Genomic DNA, 23,960 nt, shown 5'->3' on the forward strand with positions numbered 1-23,960 from the left:
ATGGGGTCATGAGAGGTGCAGGGGTGTTATGAGGGTCATGAGAGGTGCAGGGGGGTGTTATGGGGGTCATGAGAGGTTCAGGGGGTGTTATGGGGGTGATGAGAGGTGTCCCCCCTGCACCTCTCCTCATCACCCCCACATAACCCCCCCCCCCCCCCTCCCTGGTTATAGTAGTATTTTATTCAGGGTACAGTGTATGGCAGTATTATATTCAGGGTATAGTGTGGGGCAGTATTTTATTTAGGGTACAGTGTGGGGCAGTATTATATTTAGTGGGTACAGTGAATAGCAGTATTATATTCAGGGTACAGTGTATGGCAGTATTATATTCAGGGTACAGTGTGTGGCAGTATTATATTCAGGGTACAGTGTGTGGCAGTATTATATTCAGGGTACAGTGTATGGCAGTATTATATTCAGGGTACAGTGTATGGCAGTATAATATTCAGGGTACAGTGTGTGGCAGAATTATATTCAGGGTACAGTGTATGGCAGTATTATATTTAGTTGGTACAGTGTGTGGCAGTATTATATTCAGGGTACAGTGTATGGCAGTATTATATTCAGGGTACAGTGTGTGGCAGTATTATATTCAGGGTACAGTGTGTGGCAGTATTATATTTAGTGGGTACAGTGTGTGGCAGCATTATATTCAGGGTACAATATGTGGCAGTATTATATTCAGGGTACAGTGTGGAGCAGTATTATATTCAGGGTACACTTTCTGGCAAGGTTATAATGATTACTGTCTTCATACAGAGGATGAGGATCTGCTGACAGTGAGGAGCCAATGATGTCTGGATGTCAGACTCTGCAGAGAAGATGGAGCTGGAGGAAGACCTGGTCTCTGGACCAGATGAAGAAGAAAAGATAACAGAGAAGATATCACTCAAGTCAGAAGACGTCACTCAGGTCACTGATATCATTGTGTGTTCTCCTGACTGTCCCATCAGAACTGTAGTCACTTGTAAGTTCTGCAGTGATGATGGGTAAAACTGTGTCCAATCTGTGTCTCTCCAGCTGTTACAAAACTACAACTCCCATAATGCCTGAGGCTCTCCAGACATGATGGGAGCTTTAGCTTTCCAACAGCTGGAGAACCACTTCCACCGAGGTGATCGGTGGGGGTCTCAGCAGTCAGACAACCACAAAAAAAAATGGCCCGGGGGGGGGGGGGGGGTTGTCTGGACAGGGGGTATGGGTAGGGAACACTGCTGCACCTAACGTGGGGGGAAAACTGCCTGCCTAATGTGGGGGGAACACTGCCTGCCTACTAAGGGGGGAACACTGCCTGCCTAATGTGGGGAACACTGCCAACCTAATGTGGGAAGAACTCTGCTGCACCTAATGTGGGGGGAACTCTGCTGCACCTAATGTGCGTTGTATCGACGTTCGCTCACGTTGCGCTCCCAGAATTCAGGGGCCGGCGTTACTATGTCCTGTAAGACAGGCATTCATAAAGACAGTAAGACATCTATTCATAAAGTTTTCTTGTCTCACTTTGGAGCACGGGACTCCTGTCAAATTTTGACAGGAGCCCTTGATCTGCTCAGATAGTTTCTGGTAGATAGTACACTGGTAATGTAGGGAACCACATAAACTACTGTGGCCGGCAATGTGTACACAAACTGCATAGAGCTGTGTACTGCAGCCAGTGCTAAAATGTCACTCTGCACACTGCCCCATCATGGAAACATCTGTATATTATGACCAGCAATGCTACTCATGTGCATACACATGTCTGCTTATCCTAAAAAAATTTAATGGTCATCAAACAAAGTAAAAAAAAAGGACTGGAGTGAAACACATTGCTATGTGACCAACAACTGTTTTGCACATGGATGCACTGAGCAGGCAAGATAAAGAGCAATAGGGAGCAGAAAAGAACTGTCAAAAGACCAGAGTAATAAGGCACAGGGAATGTTGATGCCAAGATGAATGCAGCATGTTATCAGAAAATACTGGCATACAATTTTTATCCTCCTGCATGAAAGCTGCGCATGGGATGTACTTGGTTTTTTGTAGCATGACAATGACCCCAAGAACAATGTCATGTTGACCCTTCAGTGGTTACAGTAGAAAAAGGTGAAGGTTCTGGAATGGCCATCACAGTCTCCAGACCTTAAAGGAGTACTGCAGTGCTTTTTTTTTTTTATTATCTCATTGTTCCCGGGCTGCAAAAAGTAGCAAACTTTAATTGCTAAATTTCACTTACCTTCAGTCGCTTTCCTCGTTGCGCTGCTATAGCTCTTCAGTCCTTCGGTCCCAGTCTTCCTTCTGCTTCTGTGTACACGGATGGTCACACTGCGATCATCTTATTGCAGGTCACAGTGATGTCCCACCTCGTCCAGTGATACACTGAGCGCAGTGTCATGTAAGGAGCCTGGACCCCACCTTCTCCCTGCTGCTCAGACCTGTTACATGACACTACACTCAACCTATCACCGGCCAAGGTGTGCCATTGCTGTGGCCTGCGATAAGCTGATCCCAGTGTGAACAGGAAGAACAGTGCAACCAGGGGGCAGAAGAGCTATATCGCCGCAATGGGCGTCAGAAGGTGAGTTAAAGGTTTGTTTTGTTACTTTTTCCAGCCCAGGATAATAAAATGACATAATTAAAAAAACACTACAGTACTTCCTTTAATATCATTAAGCCACTGGAAAATCTCAAATACAAGATTTACAAAAGACTGTAAATGACCTGGGGGCATTTTGCCAAGGTTAATGGGCAGCTGTACCACCTGCAAGGACTTTGGGCCTCATAGGCAACTATTACAAAAGACTGCATGCTGTCATTGATGCTGAAGGAGCATACACAGAGAGCCCCTGTATAGGACAGTATGGGAAAGGAAGGGGCACATGACAGGGGGGGTATGAGGAGAAAGTAGGGGTTAACTATAGGTCAGTAGGGAGAGCGGGAAGATGGGGGGGGAGGAGATTGCAGGACTTTAAGAGGGGACAGGAACCGGAAAGAGGGTCAGTCACTGGTCATCAGGGAAAGTTGTCGGACTCACCAGCATGGCTTCGCAGCTTGAGGAGATCATGCGACGGGTGCAGGCCGAGGTGCTGCAGCGGGGTCCCGAGTGGTTGGAGCGGCAGCTGTGGGGTCCCCCCTCAGTGGCTGCGGCTCTGCCTGCTCCGGTGGCCACGCGAGCAAGCGCCCGGCGTTCCCGGGCGCCTGAGCGACTCAGCCCGGAGCCGGTCCCGTGTGCGCGCGTCGCCGGGAGTCCCCGGCAAGGGGCCCCTCCAGCTTCCCCTGCCCGTTCAGTGGCCTCCGCGGCTAGTGGGGGTGCTGGGAGGACTTCCCGGCGGGGCCGAGGTACCGTGCGACAGAGAGAGAGCCCGCCTGCTTCCTTCCCCCGGCGGTCTCGGCGCAGGTCTCCAGTGAGTGACGGCCGGGGGCGGGGCCTTCCTCAGCGGCGCAGAGTAGGGGCCTCGAGGCCGGTGTGGTGTCCAGCGCGGCTGCCTGCAGGAGTGTTGCCAGTGTGCCTGCGTCTCGTGGAAGCGCTGCGGCACGGGGAGAGGCCTCGTCGGTGGGTGCTCCGGCAAGAATGGTGGCCGGAAGTGCGCCCACCTCTGGAGAGGAAGGGGACTGCTGCAGCCTGGAGGGGAGGATCGGATGCTCCGGTGTCGTGACCGCCGAGGGAGGAGGTCTGCGGCTGGCGGGTCGTTCGCATGCTGATCTGGTACGTGGGGGTCTGGTGACAAGTCCAGCCCACGGCTCGTCCAAGGACGAAGGGGAGATCTTGGAGCCGCAGGAGTCGCCTGCTGGAGGTGGTGCACGGGTGGCGCTGAGAGTTAATGCCAGGGGGGGGCTGGCCCCTTCCCCTGTGGCCATTGACGGAGACCGACGTGGAGCCGCAACCGTGGTCAATCGGGCTGCGTGTGTCTTGCTGTCTGGAGAGGAGTCGGGTTCGAGGAGGGATCGTCCGGGATCGTCTGGAGCCACAGCCGCTGGGCGGTCCGCCCCAGAGAGGTTGGGTGAGTGCACCACCAGCTTCGGGGGTGATGGGGCGGGGGTGGGCGAGGGACTGTATGATTTGTTGCGGGAGGTGAGGTCTTTATTGCTAGGGCGCGGGGGGTCTGTAGCGGGGTCTCCGGCAGCGGTGTGGGGTGTGTCTGGCTCGGGAGGGGGGTTTGGTGCCGGTGTTAGTGGGGTGGTGGCGGTTGAACAGGTGGTGGCTGCGGTGGCGCCTGGTATAGTGTTGGAGTTGGTTGGGGTGGCCCCGAGTGTAGGGTCGGCGCCTGCGGGGGAGGCGCCTGGGGCGGTGATTTCCGCCCCTGTGGTTGGGTCAGGGGTGCCGATGCCGGTGGTGGTGCCTGATAAAGCTGTGGATGGCGTGCACTTAGCGGACTCGGCTAAGTGTGAGGTATATGTCTGTTTTGAGGATCCGTTAGGGGCGCATTTGAAGGCGGAGATGCGGGAGCGTATTTGGAAGGGGGAGTATGTGGAAATTTTTTCCCTGCTCCCTTTGGAGAAGTTTAACTTAGATAGGGTGAAGCCTGATGAGTCTAAGAAGGAGTCACGAATGCTCGGGTTGTGGCGGCGCGCACGGTTTGTCGTGGTGCTTCAAGCGGGGCAAGGGTAGAGGAGGTGGAAAGGTTGACTCGAAGAGGGGCGACGCCGGTGAGGGTGGCAGAGATGCTGCCATTCCTCGACCGGTACCCAGATAGGCGCGTAGCTGCGTTGCTGAAGGAGGGGTTTGAGTGTGGCTTTCGGATTCCTTGTGAGTCTGGGGGCCGAACGGAAGGGGTGCGTAATTTGTCCACGGCTTTGGCTCATCCGGATGTGGTGGCGGAGAAGCTTGGTAAGGAGTTGGCGCTGGACTGTATGGCGGGTCCGTTTGAGTCTTTGCCGTTGCCAACTTTGTGCTTGTCTCCTCTGGGACTGGTGCCCAAGAAGGAGAAGAACAAGTTCCGTCTCATTCACCACCTCTCTCATCCGGAGGGGTCGTCGGTGAATGACGGCATCGACCCTGCCCTTTGTGCGGTGTCTTACACCTCTTTTGATGAGGCCTTGATGTGGGTGCGGCGGTTTGGGCAAGGGGCTCTGTTGGCCAAAACTGATATTGAAGCTGCGTTCCGGTTGCTCCCCGTGCACCCGGACAGCTTCCACTTGTTGGGTTGTTGTTGGGAGGGACGTTTTTTTGTTAATATGTGCCTCCCGATGGGGTGCTCTGTTTCTTGTGCGTATTTTGAGTATTTTAGCACGTTTCTAGAGTGGGTGGTGCGGTCGGAGGCGCAGGTGGGTTCAGTTCTTCACTATTTGGACGACTTTTTGTTTCTGGGGCCGGGGGGGTCGGCTTTGTGTGGGGTTTTGCTACAGACTGTGGAACGCGTGTCCCGGAGGTTTGGGGTCCCGTTAGCCCCTGACAAGACTGAGGGCCCGGCTACTGAGATTAAGTTTTTGGGGATAGTGATAGATACTGTGGCGATGGAGTGCAGGCTGCCGGGTGATAAATTGAGGGAGTTGCAGGAGGCTGTGTCGGGAGCGGTCAGGGTACGGAAGTTGCAGTTGAGAGATTTGCAGCCGTTGTTGGGATGCTTCTGGTAGTTGTGGGTTTGGGGCTTTTTTCCAAGGGCAGTGGTGTGCCGGGACATGGCCTCGGGAGTGGAGGGAGGCTGGTCTGGTGCGCAACCTAGCGCTGCTTGAGTTGTTCCCAATCCTTGTGGCAGTGGAGATTTGGGGTGCTTGGCTTAGGAACTGTAAGATCTGTTTTTGGTGTGATAATTTGGGGGTAGTTCAGGCGGTGAACGCGCAAACTGCGTCTTCTCCACCTGTGGTGCGCCTGCTGCGCCGGCTGGTGCTGCGGGGGCTTGAGTTGAATTTGTGTTTTATTGCTCGCCATGTACCGGGTGTGAAGAATACTATAGCTGATTCTCTTTCTCGCTTTCAGTGGCAGCGGTTCCGGGAGTTGGCTCCGGCGGCGGAAGAGCACGGTTGTCCATGCCCGGATTGGCTATGGAAGCTGGTCTGAGGGATGCCTTTGCTTTGGTCCGGCGGTCAGTGAGTGAGTCCACCTGGTCAGGGTATTGTAGGTGGTGGCGTGAGTGGGAGGCGTTAGTGCTGTTTTATGTGGGGTGGTGTTTTGGTGAGCGGGTGTCTCCTTCTGGTTTGAGTCAGCATCTGACTGCGTTGGCATTTTGGTTTAAAGTTCGGGGGTTGGCGGACGGGACAAAGTCGTTTTTGGTTCGGCAGGCAGCGAGGGTTTCCGGAAGGGGGCTGCGGCGCGGGACACGCGCAGGCCGGTCTCTTTTGCATTGTTGGAACGGTTGGGGTCGTTGTTGGATGAGGTGTGTGTGTCTGCTTACGAAGTGGTGCTGTTTCGTTTGGCATTTTAGTTGGCGTTTTTTGGTGCTTTTAGGGTTTCGGAATTGGTGTCGCCTAGTCGGAAGGTGTCGGGGGGTTTGCAGTGGACGGAGGTGAGTGTAGTGGATTCGGTCTTGGAATGTTTTGTGCGCAGGTCAAAGACGGACCAGTTGGGTAGAGGGTTTTTGGTCCGTTTGGCGGAGCATGGGGAGTCGGCTATGTGTCCGGTGAGGTGTTTCAGGGCTTTTGCGGCTTTGCGGCCGGGGGTTGGTGGTCCATTGCTGCTGCATGTGACTGGTGAGTTCTTGTCTCGGTATCAGTTCATTCAGGTTTTTCGTCGTTGTGTGGTTTTGGCCGGTCGGGAGGCGGGGGAATTTAGCTTGCATTCGTTTCGGATAGGGGCAGCCACTGAGGCTGCCCGGTGGGGGCTGGGGGCTGAGGTGATCAAGCGTATCGGCCGGTGCGATTCTGGGCGGTTCCAGGTGTATGTCCGGCCTCATTTACTGTAGGTGTTGTGGGGGTGATTGTTTTGTTTGTGGTCTTTTTATTTGTTCCTTTTGTGTCTTGCAGATGCTGGTCCTTGCTTAATTTGGATTGTGGGTCACTCTTACGTACGGAGGGGTGGCGTGAGGGCTGCGGTGAGGCCGGACGGTCGGCAGCTGGGTTTCCCTAGGGCTGCTGCTCAGGTGCGCTGGTTGGGACGGGGTGGGCTTTTGTGGTCGGAGCTCCTCCCGTTCGTGCACTCTTTTGTGGAGATGGATCGTCCCCCGGACGTGCTTGTTGTGCACGCGGGGGGGAACGACTTGGCTGTGCGTACTTCTCGGTCTCTAATTAGGGATGTGAAGATGGACTTGTTGCGGCTGTGGTCGCTTTTCCCTGGACTGGTTGTAGTTTGGTCCGACATCGTGGCCAGGCTAGGGTGGGGACAGGCGAGGTCAGTGCAGTGTGTCAATAGGGCTAGGGCTCGTGTTAACAAAGCGGTGGGTAAATTTGTTGCAGCTAACGGGGGTTTGGTGGTCAGGCATATCAACCTGGAAGTTCCTTCGGTTGACTTGATGGATGGTGATGGGATTCACCTTAATGGGATAGGTTTTGACATGTGGGCTTTAGACCTTTGAGTGGTGGTGGAGCGAGCCGTGGCTTTGTGGAGGGACGGCCGGGTGTAAGGTTTCACACCCGTCCGCCATGGCTGGAATGGAAAGGGGGGACTTGGAGGCATGGCTGGGAAAACGGTGGCAATGGCAGTTATACCGGCCCTGGTGGAGCTGGGATGGAACTCAGCTAGTCGTGGCAGTAGATATCCTCCGAAGGTGGGGCCCTTGGGTCAGGGGGTGAGGCGACTAAGGGCTAAGTAGGAGGGGAATAGGAGTTGGTTGCCTTCAGGTCTCCCCTTCTGCTGGGGGTTGGTTTATCTCAGGGGTTAAAATGTTTGTTGCACTTTACATGATTATTGGGGGTTATGTTATTACCCCTGTGTTTTGTATGATATTTATATTTATATATGAAAAGTTATATATTTTGTTAGTTAAAAGGCCTTTACTACCACAATATTGGAGTTGTGTCTTGTTTAAGGGGGAAGGTGGGGTAGTAGGCCTTCGGATCTATACGATCCCCTAGTCAAGTATTTAAGAGGACTTGTGGCCTCCCCTCCGCGCCCCCCCCCCCCCCCCCTAAATAGCTTATGGTGCCCTGATCACACATTAATACAGTGATTGCTTTAGTTACATTTATATAACTGTGTTATATTTGTTAGGTATTGTTCCTTGGCAACGTTGTTTTCTTTGGCCAATCTTTCCTTTGTTGTAAATTTCTCCAAAAAAATCCAATAAAAATCATTTAAACCAGTTTCTTGATACACTATTCTGTTCCTGAAATATGTCGGTTTATATTTTGTCTGAAAACTCAGTGAATCAGTCAGATGGGTGTGATCTTAATTTTAATAATTGGAGTAACTATGAGGTGTTGGGTGGGATTTTACATTTGGGGGGCAGGGGAGTGTAGTAGACAAACACATCCCTCAAAGAACAACATCCACACCCACTGACTGTATAATCCCGCCCCTCACTTTCATTAATAAAATTAAGCTCAAGCCCATCTAAATGATTTCCTAAATTTTCAGACAAGCTATAAACCCTCATATGTCAGTAACAGAAAGGCGTATAACTGAAAGGTAGAAAGATGTATCACTATATAAGGGGTGTGAATAGGACACCCTAAGCTATTTCATGAAAGTAAAAGCTACATTTTAGAACTGGGGTAATTGACATTTCTCTTTTTGTTCCCATGTTTTGTTCGATGATTGCACCATTCTGTTATTACTTTAAAGTTTAATATGACTCCAATAAGAAATAAAAGAAATGTTTTCTGCCTGCTCACTCATGTTTTCTATAAAAATGTTTTGCAGAGGGGGCGGGGCTAACAGTCATGCCAAGCAGACATGTGACTCTGAAAGTAAATCTGACAGGCTGTTCACCGGCACTAAACCCAATATACTGGGTTATAGTGCGGGTGATCAGTATTAAAGGGGTATTCCATGATTTTGTTTTTATTTGACTGTGCTACAGGGGCTGTCATGTTAGTGTAGCTTATAATATAGTGTCTGTACCAGAGTTTGATGGTGGTCTCGCAATTCTTATGTGATCTTTGCCCCGATGTTCATTTTCAGCAGCATACAAAATGAGTATTATCTAAGGTTTTCCCAGGTTACAGTGCAGCCCAAGACATTACACCACTAGTCAGATGTTGAAGGGAGCTTGTCTGAGCTTCAATGGTGGATCATTCTCCACAAGGCTGCAGGGCTGCAATTGTAGTTTCAAGCAGAGCACAGCATGCATGGGTGCTCAGCTGTGCTGCGATGGGTGGGGTGGATGATGTGTGGGAGGGAGAAAAGTGACCTCACACTTACAAACAAGGGATCCGGGGACTTGTAGTTGAAGGGAGGGACTGCAAACAGGAAATAGCCATTTCACAAAAAGAAAGTAGCAGTGTTATGGTGGACTCACAACACAGCCAGAAAAGAAAAGCATGGATCCTTCCTAAGCATCTCCATTACTGTCTGGCAAGTAAGTACTAAAATCCCTTTATGTTGGAAAACCCCTTTAAAAGGAGTGGTTATTTATGCAAATTTGTTAGATATTGGAAGAGATATGCACCTTCATTCATCTTTATTTAATTTCTATTGCGATGCTCTGCGCAATGGAGGCAGAGCACAGGAGAGCAGAGCGCAGGCGCCGGCAGGTAGTCTCATTCTAGTGACGTGAGGGTAAACACTTTTGCATATTCATGAGAGAGGCGGGCAGAGCGGAGAATATGTAGGTGGGCAGAGTGGCGAGAAGGCTCCCCAGCTTCATTGCGCACAGCTGCGCTATAGAAATGGAGGAATAATTACGCATAACCCTGGCAATACTTTACCATTTCACATAAGTGACCACTCATTTTATTGCTGTTTACCTGCACAATAACCCAGTATATTGGGTTTGGTGTGGATGAACAGCCTGTCAGTTTCCCTTTAAGCTCGGCATGGCAAATGGACTTTTCTGCTGATTTTCATGTACCTGGGACACTCCCCAAACTTACTCTGGTGGACACCTAGCATCCCATGGAGCATCTGGATATCGCTCTTGGCTTCCTCTGACCAGTAGATGCTGAACTTTGCCCTGTAATCCCGACTCCATGTGATGGCTCCATGCAATCTTTGGCGCGGGTGTCATCTTGCAGCGATTCTAAGCATACTGCTTCTCTGTCCTACAAAGTAAAGTGGGACTGTAAGTACCCCATTTAATAGTGGGGCCTCAGTTCTTCCCTGTCTGCAACTATCCAGTGACAGTGTTGGGTTCCCTTTACATGTGGCCCATCCCTTCATAAGCAGGGTGCCTAACTGTTACCACCCTCATACACCTGCAGCGAGGCCGCTCACGACAGGACTTCACAGCTGAAGTTCACATCAAAGGGGCAACACCATTAACACTAACTGAGGAATATCCTGGGCAACAGAAACAGCCTCTAGCTGGCCTTCTGAGTGAAACACGTGTGTGCCCCAGTCTGTCCCTTCTCCCCTTAGGCCACAGAGAAAATCACATAGGAGATAAATATCTCCTGCTACCACTACTTAAATTGTTCTCTTTTATACCAGCTTCTCTCTCCCTTTTGCCCAGGTGTGCCAACAACCTATAGCTGGAAGAAGTCTGTTTCAATTTATATACTGTTGTTGCATCTAAGGGTTAAACACACTAACAGTGCCTCCTTTCTGTTACAATTGGACTGTCCCCTTATTGCTAATACAATACTACCATCTTGTGGCCACTTACTGGAACGGCTGCAACCTGAACTGTGCAGTATTCTCAGGATTACTCCTCCTGGTCCCATACCTACTCATTGTTGTCTTCTCTGCATGCTCATTATTTTCTCTTATTTTCCCTGCGGTCAGTCTCCCATGTCTGATTGAAGCACACTGTACCACCCTGCCACTTAACACTCTAAGCGGTGTTCTGTACGCCTTACCACATCACCTCGTCATGTCTTCTGAGCGGTGAATCCTCCTGGTACACATATTCACAGATGGGGGACAGAAATAATGCTAAATGGTCTAGTACCCAAGCCACGATGATGAACCAGGCCCACGACCTCTCTTTGGACTCTCAGGACAAAGATTCTCCACCACTGGACCCATTCTTACTCACAGTAGTTTCCATAAGAACAGGCTCCCTGCTGTCTTATCTGAGAAAGGTTTTCTGCAGCCGTAATATCTAATGAGCAATAAATAAGCTCCTCTCTTCACATCAATGGTCTCGTCCTGAGAAGACATGAGCTCCCTGCATTTATAGCCTGTGACATGATGTCACAGCTAAAAGGGAGAGAGCAGAGCTGATATGGAGAGATCTGTGTATTATGGCTAATAACATGTGTGGTGGTCTTGGGTGTTGCGGTGATAGTGTAGGGTATATTGGTGTTAACCCTTAATTGCCGTGATGCCAGGGTGAAGTTTCCTCAATGTAATGGTCCTACCGCCAACCGTCCCACAAATGGCAGGGAGAAATAACGGAATGTCCACAGCAGATTTTATGAAGTAAACTTGAAGTAACTGTGCTACTATTTTTAGGAGATTTGAGTTTCTAGTAGTCACACAGGATTTATTAGATTGATCTTGGAGTAACTCACGGTTGTGTGGCTGCTAGGTATTAGGCTTCAGGCCTAGCTTGAATTGATGCTGATGATATGAGATTAGTGCTGCTTGATAGTTTGGCAGGAAGAGAGAGCAAAAAGAGCACAAATCTAGTGGCAGCAGCCCCTTATATATTAAGGGGGTGGGACAAAGCTCATTGGTCAGCAGACCTGTAAATCCTGACCCAGTGAACTCTGGGTATCACATGACCCAAAGGTCCTTAAACCATAATACAATTTAATTAAAGGCACGTGACCTCTAAGGTCCTATACAGAGGTATTCCTATATAACATATTATTTATATATATATATATCTATATATATATATATACATTAAATACCATTTATATGAGGCGACTAGGGGTTAGCCCTACAGGAGAGCCCTATTGACATGGAGGGACTCTGGCTGATGGGACTTTAGACAAAGGGACAGGACCAGGTCCTGTACCGGGACACCACACATGATATTAGTAAGTTGCTTTACTACACTTTTTTACATTATAAGCAGGTTGTTTCTTTCTCGACAACCCATTATAGTCCTATCATACTGGAACTTTGTGCCACGTGCCACACACTGCATATTAGCTCAGGTCAAGCCAATCTGAAAGTTTTATTGCTACCTGATATGTACATAAGTGAAAACTGGAGTTTGGTAGTATTTCTCCAGAAATTTGGGTCTGTTGGTAAATTCCCTAAGCTAATATACAGTATGTCAATAAAACAGACTAAGGGGATGTCTCTTATCCAGTATTAGTTTAAAAGATTGTCAATTGGACTTGAGGGGTTACTACAGTCCAATCCTTTGATCCCTCTACTTCTATCAGTGTGTGCTTTACCAATTTTTTGATGTAGCACAGGAACAGACAGCATGCATATAGAGATCTGTACGGACTGTGTACCAGTGGGAACTAGGGTTGCAACCTGGCCATTATTTTACTGGCACAGCCGGTATTTTGGCCACCCTGCCAGTATTTTTATATAAAAAATACCGGCAATGTAATGGCTGGTATTTATCCAACCAATCCTCCAACTCCTGGAAAGTTGCACCATATACTATACCACTGTTTCCCAACCAGAGCCTCTCCAGCTGTTGCAAAACTACAACTCCCAGTATGCCCGGACAGCCAACGGCTGTCCGGCCATGTTGGGAGTTGTAGATTTGCAACAGCTGGAGGCACCCTTGGTTGGAAAAATACTGACCTATACTATAAACTACTATATAGTCCAACATACTGGGAGTTGTAGTTTTCATTTGGGGTAGCTGCTGAGCCACAGGCTGTATCAGGGCATGCTGGGAGTTGTAGTTAGTAACTAGCTGCAACTCCCAAATTTAATAAAAATAGCGATCAAAAAGTCACATCAAAACATAAATGGTACTGTTAAAAACTACAGATCGGGGCGCAAAAAATGAGCCCACATACAGGCCCGTATAAAGGAGAAATAAAAAAGTTATGGGGGTCAGAATATGACAAAATTTCCCACGCATATGTGTATCTGGTGATGTTAAGCATATATAATGAATTATGCAAATTAGCATGGCCGGTATTTTTTTTTTGCAAGAAAGGTGGCAACCCGAGTGGGAACCCTGCAGGACCTGTTGTTGAGTGTCAGCCATTTATGCCATTCCTCACGTGTGTGGTGTTTATTTGTGATGTCTTTATACTGTTCTTGATATGTTTTGTATTGTATTAGTATTTGTGTCTGTTATGGCTGAGTAAGGGTCTATTCACACGTACAGTATTCTGCGTAGATTTGATGCGCAGGATTTTCTTCTGCAGATTTCAATGTAAACTAAATGACTGAACAGTTTCAAATCCTGCGCATCAATTTTGATGTGCAGAATACTGTACGTGTGAATAGACCCTTAAAGTGCCCATACCTACACTTATTCAGGGAATCTTCTAAAGATAGAGGGGAAGATCTTCTTCAGGGCCTGACATCTAATGAGGGAAAGCAGTTCAATTAGAGTTAGCCTCTCTAGTGCGAGAACATGTCCCACTATGTCAGAGACACAGGGAAGTTAGCTTCTTCACGAGATGGAGGGTGTTTCTTCGGTTACAGGATAGAGCTAGGGACAGCTTCACTTTACTTCACTACTATTTCTAAGAGTCTTGAAGCCAGCTGGGCATCCATGTACAGTTCCTGCTGAGAATTTTGAATCCAAAGCCTGGTCTAAGCCCTTATCAAATAGGCCAGAAAAGTTTTTTTTTTTCCAGTTTCTGCTCCCCACAATTGGGAGCTATATTGCCAGAGAGGTCAGTAAATGTCTTAGCTCATCAATCTCTGTCAGAATTTCGCTGCTGTCACGATTTTCTACTTTAGGTTATGTTTACACATCTTGGGATTTCCGCAATTCCGCTGAAATTCTGTACAGTAACAGAACACAGAATTCCGCCGAAATTCAAGCCCCAATGGCCCTCATTTACTTAGAAAATCGGGTTGTAAGTCTATGTTGCTTTCTTACCCGACTGCTTTTTTCTCCTGGTATTTATTATTATGTCGCATCTTGTTTGTCGCACGTGCGTTTTGTTGGTTTTGGTTTCCAACTCCTCTGAGCTGTCGGGAAAAAATCCACAACAATTCAACAAATTCGGGTTGGAAACCTTTATAAATATGTGGGAAAGCTCAGAAATGTCGGGTTACGCCCCTTTTTCGGGTTTGGGAGAATCCACATCGGGTCCGTCGGGAAAAAATGTTGCATCGTGTCGCAGACTGGCGCACGATGTCTGCGACATGGCGCAGACAAAGATGCGACAAAAAAAAACCACAAAAGAAGTCGGGTTTAGAATAGTAAATGAGGGCCTTTGTCTTCAATAGTATTCCTTCACAGACTTCCACAAAACATAAGACTGACGGATTCATTAAATCAGGGCACCGAACATCATGCTCTAAATAGGTATGCGATCAGCTCCCCCTAGGCTATTTACAACTATTACAACTATTAACAACTTTGCCGTAATTTGCTGTTCTCTGTCAAGGTGCTGCCTACGTCCAATGGACCCAGTGGGGCCCATGGTAGGGCCGACCCTAAAATGAGACATTAGAGGGGATCCACAAGCTCAGGGGGGACCCACAGGCTCAAGTCTGTTTCTTGGTATTATAATTTTAGATAAAGCCCCCCAAAAATATGAAATTAAACTTTATATCACAAATATAGGTACAAAATTCACACAAACACATGAATATTTGCATTAATAAATGTTTATCAACCCATGTAACAGACATAAAAAAGCATTGCTACACATGTATCCTCTTAACAGATACATAAAACATAAGCTCCTAAAAAGGCAAAAAAAAAACATTTAAAATAAAAGATTTTCTCCTTTAATCATTATTTTTATTTACATTTAAAAAATTTGCCAACTGTTTCAGTAGAAAATTCTTAGCACAGAAAATGTAAAAAAAAATTAACAAATACCTTTTCATATAGTGTGGATGAGAAAAAGTCTCATTGGTTTAATACTAGCCCTCAAGAATCTGTCCCTGTACATATAACAGCGTACATGTACTATGGGATACCTATGAATGCAAACTACTCCTGTTGCATGAAGACAGCTGGTAGGGAGAATAAGAGTCATTTAATGTAAAAATATATTTTGCACCCTAACAGGAAACCTTAAAGACACACATACAAGGACACTGCCACTGCTACACTGTGTTGTGGTCTGACGTGGACCACGTGGTGATTCTAACATTTTTACAGTCCACATAGCACAGGTCAGATATTAGGAAAACGTGTGAATGAGATGTAAAATCATATCCACATGCTGCCTGATGTGGTACTGTGAACCACTAAAAAATGTTAACAGGGACGTTCGTGCGCAGGTAGTTTTGCAACATCTGGAGGTCTGCAGGTTGAAGACCACTGTGAAGGGATTGACAGGCGGAGAGTTCACTCGAGTATAAGCCGAGGGGGGCGTTTTGAAAAACTCGGCTTATACTCGAGTATATACACACACACACACACACATATATATATATATATATATATATATATATATATATATATATATATACCGTATTTTTTGTACTATAGGACGCACCGGCGTATAAGACGCACCCAATTTATAGATGCAAAATCTAAAAAAAAAAAGATTTTGAACCCAATAGTGGTCTTCAACCTGCGGACCTCCAGATGTTGCAAAACTACAACTCCCAGCATGCTGGGAGTTGTAGTTTTGCAACATCTGGAGGTTCGCAGATTGAAGACCACTGCATAGGAGGTAATACTCACGTGTCCCCGCCGCTCCGGACCCGTCACCGCTGCCCTGGATGTCGCTCCATCGCTGTCCCCGTCGCTCCGGAACGTCTCTGCTGCCGGCCGGGTAGCCTCGCTCTCCGTCGCCGCCATCAAGTCGTTACGCACGCCGACGCACGTACGCGACGACGTGATGACGAGGAAGGAGAGCGCCGGCCATACAGGGGATCCCTGAACGGAGAAGACACCGAGGAGGCAGGTAAGGTCCCTCCCGGTGTCCTGTAAGCACTAACCCGGCTATTAAGTCGGGCTGTTCGGGACCGCCGCGGTGAAATCGCGGCGGTCCCGAACAGCCCGACTGAACAGCCGGGTTAGTGTCACTTTCCCTTCAGACAAGGCGGCCAGCTTTGATCACCGCGTCTGAAGGGTTCATACAGGGCATCACCGCGATCGGTGATGTCCTGTATTAGCCGCGGGTCCCGGCCGTTGATGGCCGCAGGGACCGCCGCGATAGGGGTGTAGTCGCCGTATAAGACGTGCCAACTTTTTCCCACCAGTTTTGGGGAAGAAAAAGTGCGTCTTATACGGCGAAAAATACGGTGTATATATATATATATATATATATATATATATATATATATATATATATATATGAATAGACATTTATTTAAATGCCCTAATTTTTCAGCAGGGTGTTTCGTTTTCTCTTGTAGTACAATGTTTGAATCACAAGGCCCATCACTGCTATGAGGCCAATAACACAAATTGCTGACAGCGAAATTGATGGAGGAATGTAGAATCCATTGTCCTTGCTCCGCTCTCCTGCAAAAGAAAATGGGGAGACCTGAGTGGACATAATAGGCGAGTTCTCTGGAAGTAAAATGTTTGCCTTTTTACAAGGTATATGTGTGCTTAACCAAAAAAGACTGGAGAACCTTCAAAATAATAGCATCATAGTGAACCTGTCTCATTAATCATGGTGCACTATATGTGGTCAATCTTTTGTACAGCAGGAGGATCTGAGCAGAATACTATGTATTTTAGAGGTTAAAGATATATATTAACATGAATAAGATATATATATATATATATATATATATATATATATATATATATAATGCTTACTGTGGGCAACTCCCAATGAGCAATTGACAGCCTTTCTTGTAGTCTCTTGTATGAGAGACTGCTGTGTGGAGGCACACATTGGGGTATCATTACTGTTTGAAGGCACAAAAAGCTGCACTATTGCTGTGTGGGGTCTAAAGGGGCACTATTACTGTTTTGGGGGCACTATTATTGTTGGTGGACCAAGGGGCACTGTTACTGATAGGGGAAATGAATCTTCTCTATTGTTGACCAGTCTAAGCCTTATCAGATGAGAACATGTTACTCATTAGACCAAGGCCTGGGGCATATCTAGGCTGTGGTTACACCAAATTGGTAAACTCTTAAACTATTGTACTTGTGCTACATGGGTGCTAAATACAATAGGCAAATGTAGTATCATTAATGTAGTGAAAATATTATAATTACTTACTGGATGTGAACACAATGGGCCCTTGAGATAACTTGGCAGTGTCTAGTTTTTCCTTTGAGGAGAGGATATCACGTTTGCGTCTCGGGGAGATACACCCTTGTGTACAGCGATTTGGGGAGGTGGCTTTGTGACAGATAATAACAATAGCAGTTAGGTAAACTTCATGGAAAGTATCAAACTTAAATGCATGGAGACTTAGGCGTTGTCGCCGCTGGTCTGGTATAGGATAAACTTGTAAAGTTGAGTCTTGATGGCATCTGAAATAGAATAGAGGAAGTATAACTGCATATATATATATATATATATATATATATATATATAATAAAGACTAGAGTAAAGTGATGTTGCCATATATATATATATATATATATATATATATATGTATGTATAATAAAGACTAGAGTAAAGTGATGTTGCCAATAAAACTGCATAAAACCAAAGCACCTACACAGATGGTCCTGATGCTGGAACCCCACCAATTCAACTGTAACCTGGCAGCAAATGTCCAGTTACCCTACAGCACTTCCATAGGAGATATTGAGTAATACAGCGTTTCGTTCAAAATCAATAGGCTGCCAATGTAACGCATAGACATGTCATTCCTCTGTGCTAAAGAGGGATACTATAGCCATTAGCTTCTCCACCTACCGTATTTTTCGTCCTATAGGACGCACCGGCGTATAAGACGCACCCAATTTTTAGGGGCAAAATCTAAAAAAATTAAGATTTTGAACCCAATAGTGGTCTTCAACCTGCGGACCTCCAGATGTTGCAAAACTACAACTCCCAGCATGCCCGGACAGCCATTGGCTGTCCGGGCATGCTGGGAGTTGTAGTTTTGCAACATCTGGAGGTCCGCAGATTGAAGACCACTGCATAGGAGGTAATACTCACGTGTCCCCGCCGCTCCGGACCCGTCACCACTGCCCTGGATGTCGCTCCATCGCTGTTGCCGTGTCCCCGTCGCTCCGGAACGTCTCTGCTGCCGGCCGGGTATCCTCTCTCTCCGTCGCTGCAATCACGTCGTTACGCACGCCGACGCACGTACGCGACGACGTGATAGCGAGGAAGGAGAGCGCCGGCATACAGGGGATTCCTGAACGGAGAAGACACCGAGGAGGCAGGTAAGGTCCCCCCCGGTGTCCTGTAAGCAATAACCCGGCTATTCAGTCGGGCCGTTTGGGAGCGCTGCAGTGAGATCGCAGCGTTCCCGAACAGCCCGACTGAACAGCCGGGTTAGTGTCACTTTCCCTTCAGACGCGGCGGTCAGCTTTGATCACCACGTCTGAAGGGTTAATACAGGGCATCACCGCGATCGGTGATGTCCTGTATTAGCCGCGGGTCCCGGCCGTTGATGGCCGCAGGGACCGCCGCGATAGGGGTGTATTCGCCGTATAAGACGCACCGACTTTTTCCCCCCAGTTTTGGGGAAGAAAAATTGCGTTTTATACGGCGAAAAATACGGTACTCAATAAAGGTCCTATATGCAGGAGCCCCCAATATTAATAACACATTTGAAAATTGGCTTTGCAAAGCAGAAAAACATTTTAGGGCCCTTGACAGAGTGCCACCAACCACAACCACATAAACCACATATAATGATGTCAATATCCCCCTTGTTATAAGGATAAGCTTGTCATATGGTGTCCTGCTATTGAGACCCCCAGTGATCAGATACAGTTTGCACTGGAACCGAGCAGAAGGTGTTAATTTTTATGCAGCACCTCCACGCTAGAAATTTTGTATTACATGGATCCTTCTGGAATCAAGAAAAGGTGAGGCTTTGTTAACATGGGAAAACAACATGTGGATTTTGACTTGGAAACTATGTCAAATTCCACATCAAAATCCATTCAGTTTTAACGTAAAAAAAAAAAATGTACATTGATTTCAAACAAAGACATGTTAACAAGCAAAAAAGGAGTGACATGGTACTGTCAATGTGCAGTTCCCATAGAAAGGAGCACCATGGAGGCTTTCATAGGAGCCAGGGGTAAAGAGCAGGAGAGGAGCCCAGGTGGGAGGAAGGAGGGTGGAGGCAGAGGAGGACAGACCGGGTGCCGCAGGTGTTAGAGCTGCAACACTAAAGGGTGCCGAAAATACCACATCAAATTCCACACTGATTGTAAGGTGGTATTTTTTGTGTTGTCTTCACCCGTATGAACATGGCCTGAGAGAGACTTAGTTGCTCACCCATGGTGGATGACTGTATATTTCTGGTTCGTGTCCTCTAGTGAAGGGGAAGCTGTGAGGGTTTCTATGAATATCTGCAGCTCCTCATCTTCTGACTCAATCTCCAACTCCACATGTAGACTGCTGTGTAGATCCACCTCATGAGGATACCGTGTAACCGGATCAGTGAAGCTGTCCTTCTGGTAGAGCTTCATTGAGATGTTATAAGAGCCTTTACAGACCACACTGTACACTTTAGGGTTTATAGTCAATTCCAGGGATCTATTACTCTCTATTTCACATCTTACTGGGATCTCAATACGATGAACATCTGTATCAGGGATAGTTCCGTAGATGGTGTTAGCATAGAAGGTTCTCCCATCCTCATACTGCAAAAATAAATAGTACACAATATACCGTATGAGTAAACAGCGAATAACAGGGGAACAAAATGTCATTATTCATAATCTGCACATGTACCGAGGTTGTCTTCAATTATGTCATCTATTTTTTTAATCAACTTAATGTAACAGTATAAAAGCAAATAAAAAAACAAAAACTTGCATAACTGACTTTACCTCACACATAATTTTATTTTAGTTGCACAGTATATTTTATGGAAAATGAAGGATGTTATTACAAAGTCCAATTGGTCCTGCAGAAAACAAATAATGATGGTTTGGTAGACATCTTATTCCCTAACCAAAGGATAGGGGATAAGATACCTGCTTGCGGGGGAACCACTGCTGGGGTCCCCTGCGATATCCCACAGCACCTGGCATTCTAAACAAACGCCGGGTCCCTGCCGCAGTGGTCGTGACACTAGGGCCACACCCCTCGTGATGTCACACCACGCCCCTCCATTCGTGTCTATGGGAGAGAGTGTGTCGGCGAACATGCCCCCTCCCATAGACATAAATGAAGCGGGCATGGCATGACGTCACAAGGGGGCGTTGCTGTTATGCTACGATCATGGCCTATGGCTCCGAGCATTCTGAACAAAATGTGGAGCACAGTAGTACCCCTTTAAGGGGCTAAAAGGAATATCTCCTCAGAAAATAACTTATTGTTTAAAGAGTAACTGTCACTAATAAAAACTTTGACATGCCCTGCAGACATTACACCCAAAAACTGAATAGTGGAAGACAAACAATATAGAAAAATGTATACTTTACTGAAAAAAATAATGTTCATTAAAGCAGACCCAAAGAATATAGTACAAATAAATGAACAATGTAAAAGGTCACTCAGGGGCGTACCTAGAGCATTTGGCACCCAGGGTGGACCCTTTGTTTGGCAACCCCCCCCCCTTAATTACACCTCCCTCCCCCCCTTAATTATACCCCCTCCCCCCTCCTTAAATACACCCTCTCCTCCCCCCTTAATTACACCCCTTCCTCCCCACCTTAATTACACCTCCTCACTCCCCCCCTCCTTAAATACACCCCCTCCCCCCTTAATTACACCCCCTCCCTTCCCTCCAATGACACCACCTCCCTCCCCCTTCTTAAGTACACCCCCTTCCTCCCCCCTTAATTACACCCGCCTTAATTACACCCCCTTAATTACACCCCTTCCCTTCAAATAGAATTATTTACTTACATTTTGTTGCACCGCTGCAACACTCCTCCCCCTGCTGGTCTGACTCCACAGATGCAGGAGTCGGGCGGAAAAGCATTGCGGTGCAGCAGTGGATGGGGGGGGGGGGGCGACTTTGTCATGACACCCCCCAGGGGCGGACTGACAACACTCGGGGGCCCCCGGACAGAAAAAAGTAAGGGCCCCTGCTAGACTCTGCAGCTCGTCAATCTTCTGCCACACCCTATTCCATCCAAATCCCACACACACAATAAACTAAAATTTATATATGTAAGAAACACTTTAACGTAGTTAAGCTTTCATGACCAATAATACTGGTATACAAGGAGTAAATATATACCACCACACAATAACTGGATAATAACACCATATTGTACTGAATAAAACCACTATACACAGACCAGTATACTATACACGATCTTTATACAATATAAGTGATTATATACAGGACCATATGGCGGTAGATATCAGCTGTACACAGGATCTGTACCATATAAGTGATTACAGTTACATTTTGGGACTCACCATATTTTCTTCTCTGTCTGGATAAGACCGCCATGTGGATCTCTTAACATCTGCAGGACAAACATGTCAGGCTCTGCATTTTTTCAGTGCCCTACTCTACACAATCTTTCCATCTATAGACCCACAAACTGTAATAATGCCCTCCTTGGTGTCCTGCACAGTAAAAGGGCAGGTAGGCAGGTAGCCAGGTAACTAGGTAGGTAGATCAGGAAGCCAGATGTGTACGCAGGTGACAAGCCAGGTAGGTAGAGGGCTAGCTAGGTAATTAGGCAGCCATGTATGAAGGTCAGGTATGTACATAGTAAGGTAGCTGGGTATGTAGGTAGTAGTTAGGCATCCAGGTATAAAGTTAGGTAGCCCCCCCTTCCCTGTAGGTATAAGCAGCAGCGTTAATCCCCCCTTCCCCAAAGGTATAGGCAGCAGAGTTAGCCCTTACCCTTCCCCATAGGTATAGACAGCAGACTAAACCCCCCTTCCCCATAGGTATAGGCAGCAGAGTTAAACCCCCTTCCCAATAGGTATAGGAACAGAGTTAACCCCCCTCCTTAGGTATAGGCAGCAGAGTCCCACACCCCCCCACCCCTCTTCCCATAGGTATAGGCAGAGTTAAACCCCCCATTCCCCATAGGTATAGGCAGAGTTAGACCCCCTTTTCCTCCATAGGTATAGGCAGAGTTACCCCCCCACTTCCCCATAGGTATAGGCAGAGTTACCCCCCCCTCTTCCCCATAGGTATAGGCAGAGTTACCCCCACCCCTTTCCCCATAGGTATGGGCAGAGTTTGCCCCCTCCCCCTTTACCCATAAGTATAGGCAGAATTACCCCCCTCTTCCCCATTGGTATAGGCAGAGTCACCCCCCCCTCCTTTCCCCATAGGAATAGGCAGAGTAACCCCCTCCCCCCCTTTTCCCCATAGGTATAGGCAGAGTTAAAAAGTAAAAAATAAGTGATGCTCACCTGATATCCCACGCAGCGATCTCCTCAGCAGCAGGGGCCCGCGTCTTCTCCTCTCCACAGTACTGCGTGCTGCGTGGGGGCGGAAGTCACGTCTCCTCTGTGTAAGCTGCAGATGTGGCTCACACAGAGGGGACATTTTCTCCTGTATGAGAAGGCAGCGCTGTCTGCTGGGGATCTAAGACGAGTGTCCCGGATCCTCAGTAGCGGCGGCAAGCCCTTAACCAGGCCGGTCAGTCCACCCCTGGCACCCCTTGTGAGTGGCACCCGGGGCAGGCCACTCCCCCCTTGGTACGCCACTGAGGTCACTGAATTCTAGCACAGAGTAGAAACAGACATACAAGTACTGTTAAATTATATAGTACCTAGAGAAAGCGAAATTTCAGCTGAATTTCTGTGTTTTCAAAAATTTTATGGGACTCGTAATTTGGCAACATTTTAAGACATGTTTTTACATTTTGCAGAATTTCCATGACGGAAAGTCTGCTGTGTGAATAGGACAGCAGAATCCCATTGCACATAACGTGCTGTAAATTTACAGAATATTTATGTGGAATTCCACAGTGTGAACATAGCCTTATATGTCAACAGACTCAACAGGGCTATCTAGAGAAGCTGGACAGAGATCACTGTGATTTGGGGAGTTAAGTGATTAAGAATGCGCTTTTATATAAGTGCAAGTACAATGTTTTGGCAGAACAATCTGTCTTTTTAAGCACAATGTTGAACCTGCCCTTCACTTTGGTGCATGGCCTGACACTTTCTGGGTGGCAGAGACTAGTAGGTTGTGAGTAATAAGAATAGAAGTGTCTCAAATAACTATCCCCCCCATCTAGATGTGCACTGGAACAGTCATCGGGAAGACTGGATCTGAATGGGTTGACATAGCAAAGAAAGTTGGAAATATTCCAATGCCATTTTATGTAGGTGTTCTGTTTATGTGGTGCAGTGATACATATTTGGTGTCGGCTAATGACAAGCAGTCTCTGTGTATTCAGTAACTGGGGCTAAATAAAAGCAGCAAATTCATGTATTATTAATACATATGTTTGCTAATGTATGTAATCTTTTGGAGGTGTGGCAACCCATTTGATAATGCATATATTTATGTAAACAAGGGGTGAAAGAATTGCCAAAAAAGTAGGCCATTTGATCATGTGTAGAGCAGACAGAACACGGTGATGGCTGTATTTAATTTTTCTCTATATTATGGTGCTGTACAGGGGCATCTTATGGTGGCAGAGTACAGTACAGAACCAGAGGGACTTAAATATACAGAAATCATTAAATATTCAATTTATTTTTTTTATCAGAAAAAGAATATGCAATGATAATGTTATTTGTTTTCTCTTGCTATAAACAGTACCCACGTATTGATCAGGGTAAGCAGCATCATGGCGGTATGCAGACTGGTTCTTAGGATATGTATAAGTGATGATAATTGCTCATTAATAGACAATCAAATAGTATTTCTTTACAATTAGTTTCAGTATAGTTTCCTAGTA

The 23,960-nt window shown here is 47.0% G+C and overlaps 1 protein-coding gene across 2 annotated transcripts in view; it reads right to left on the minus strand.

The window, feature by feature from the left end:
* Positions 1–16,296: 16,296 nt before the first annotated feature.
* Positions 16,297–23,960, minus strand: part of LOC130275981 (IgGFc-binding protein-like) — a 94,536-nt gene continuing 86,872 nt past the window's right edge. For both annotated transcript variants that reach the window (XM_056524737.1, XM_056524738.1), the window contains exons 5-7: positions 19,399–19,766; positions 17,206–17,462; positions 16,297–16,490 (exon numbers count right to left, since the gene is read on the minus strand). In XM_056524737.1, coding sequence (XP_056380712.1) covers positions 16,345–16,490; positions 17,206–17,462; positions 19,399–19,766 — 771 coding nt within the window. In that variant the 3' untranslated portion in view covers positions 16,297–16,344. The remainder of the gene's footprint in view (positions 16,491–17,205; positions 17,463–19,398; positions 19,767–23,960) is intronic.

Source organism: Hyla sarda, chromosome 6 (genome assembly GCF_029499605.1).
Source record: "Hyla sarda isolate aHylSar1 chromosome 6, aHylSar1.hap1, whole genome shotgun sequence".
In the NCBI taxonomy this organism is placed as follows: Eukaryota; Metazoa; Chordata; class Amphibia; order Anura; family Hylidae; genus Hyla; species Hyla sarda.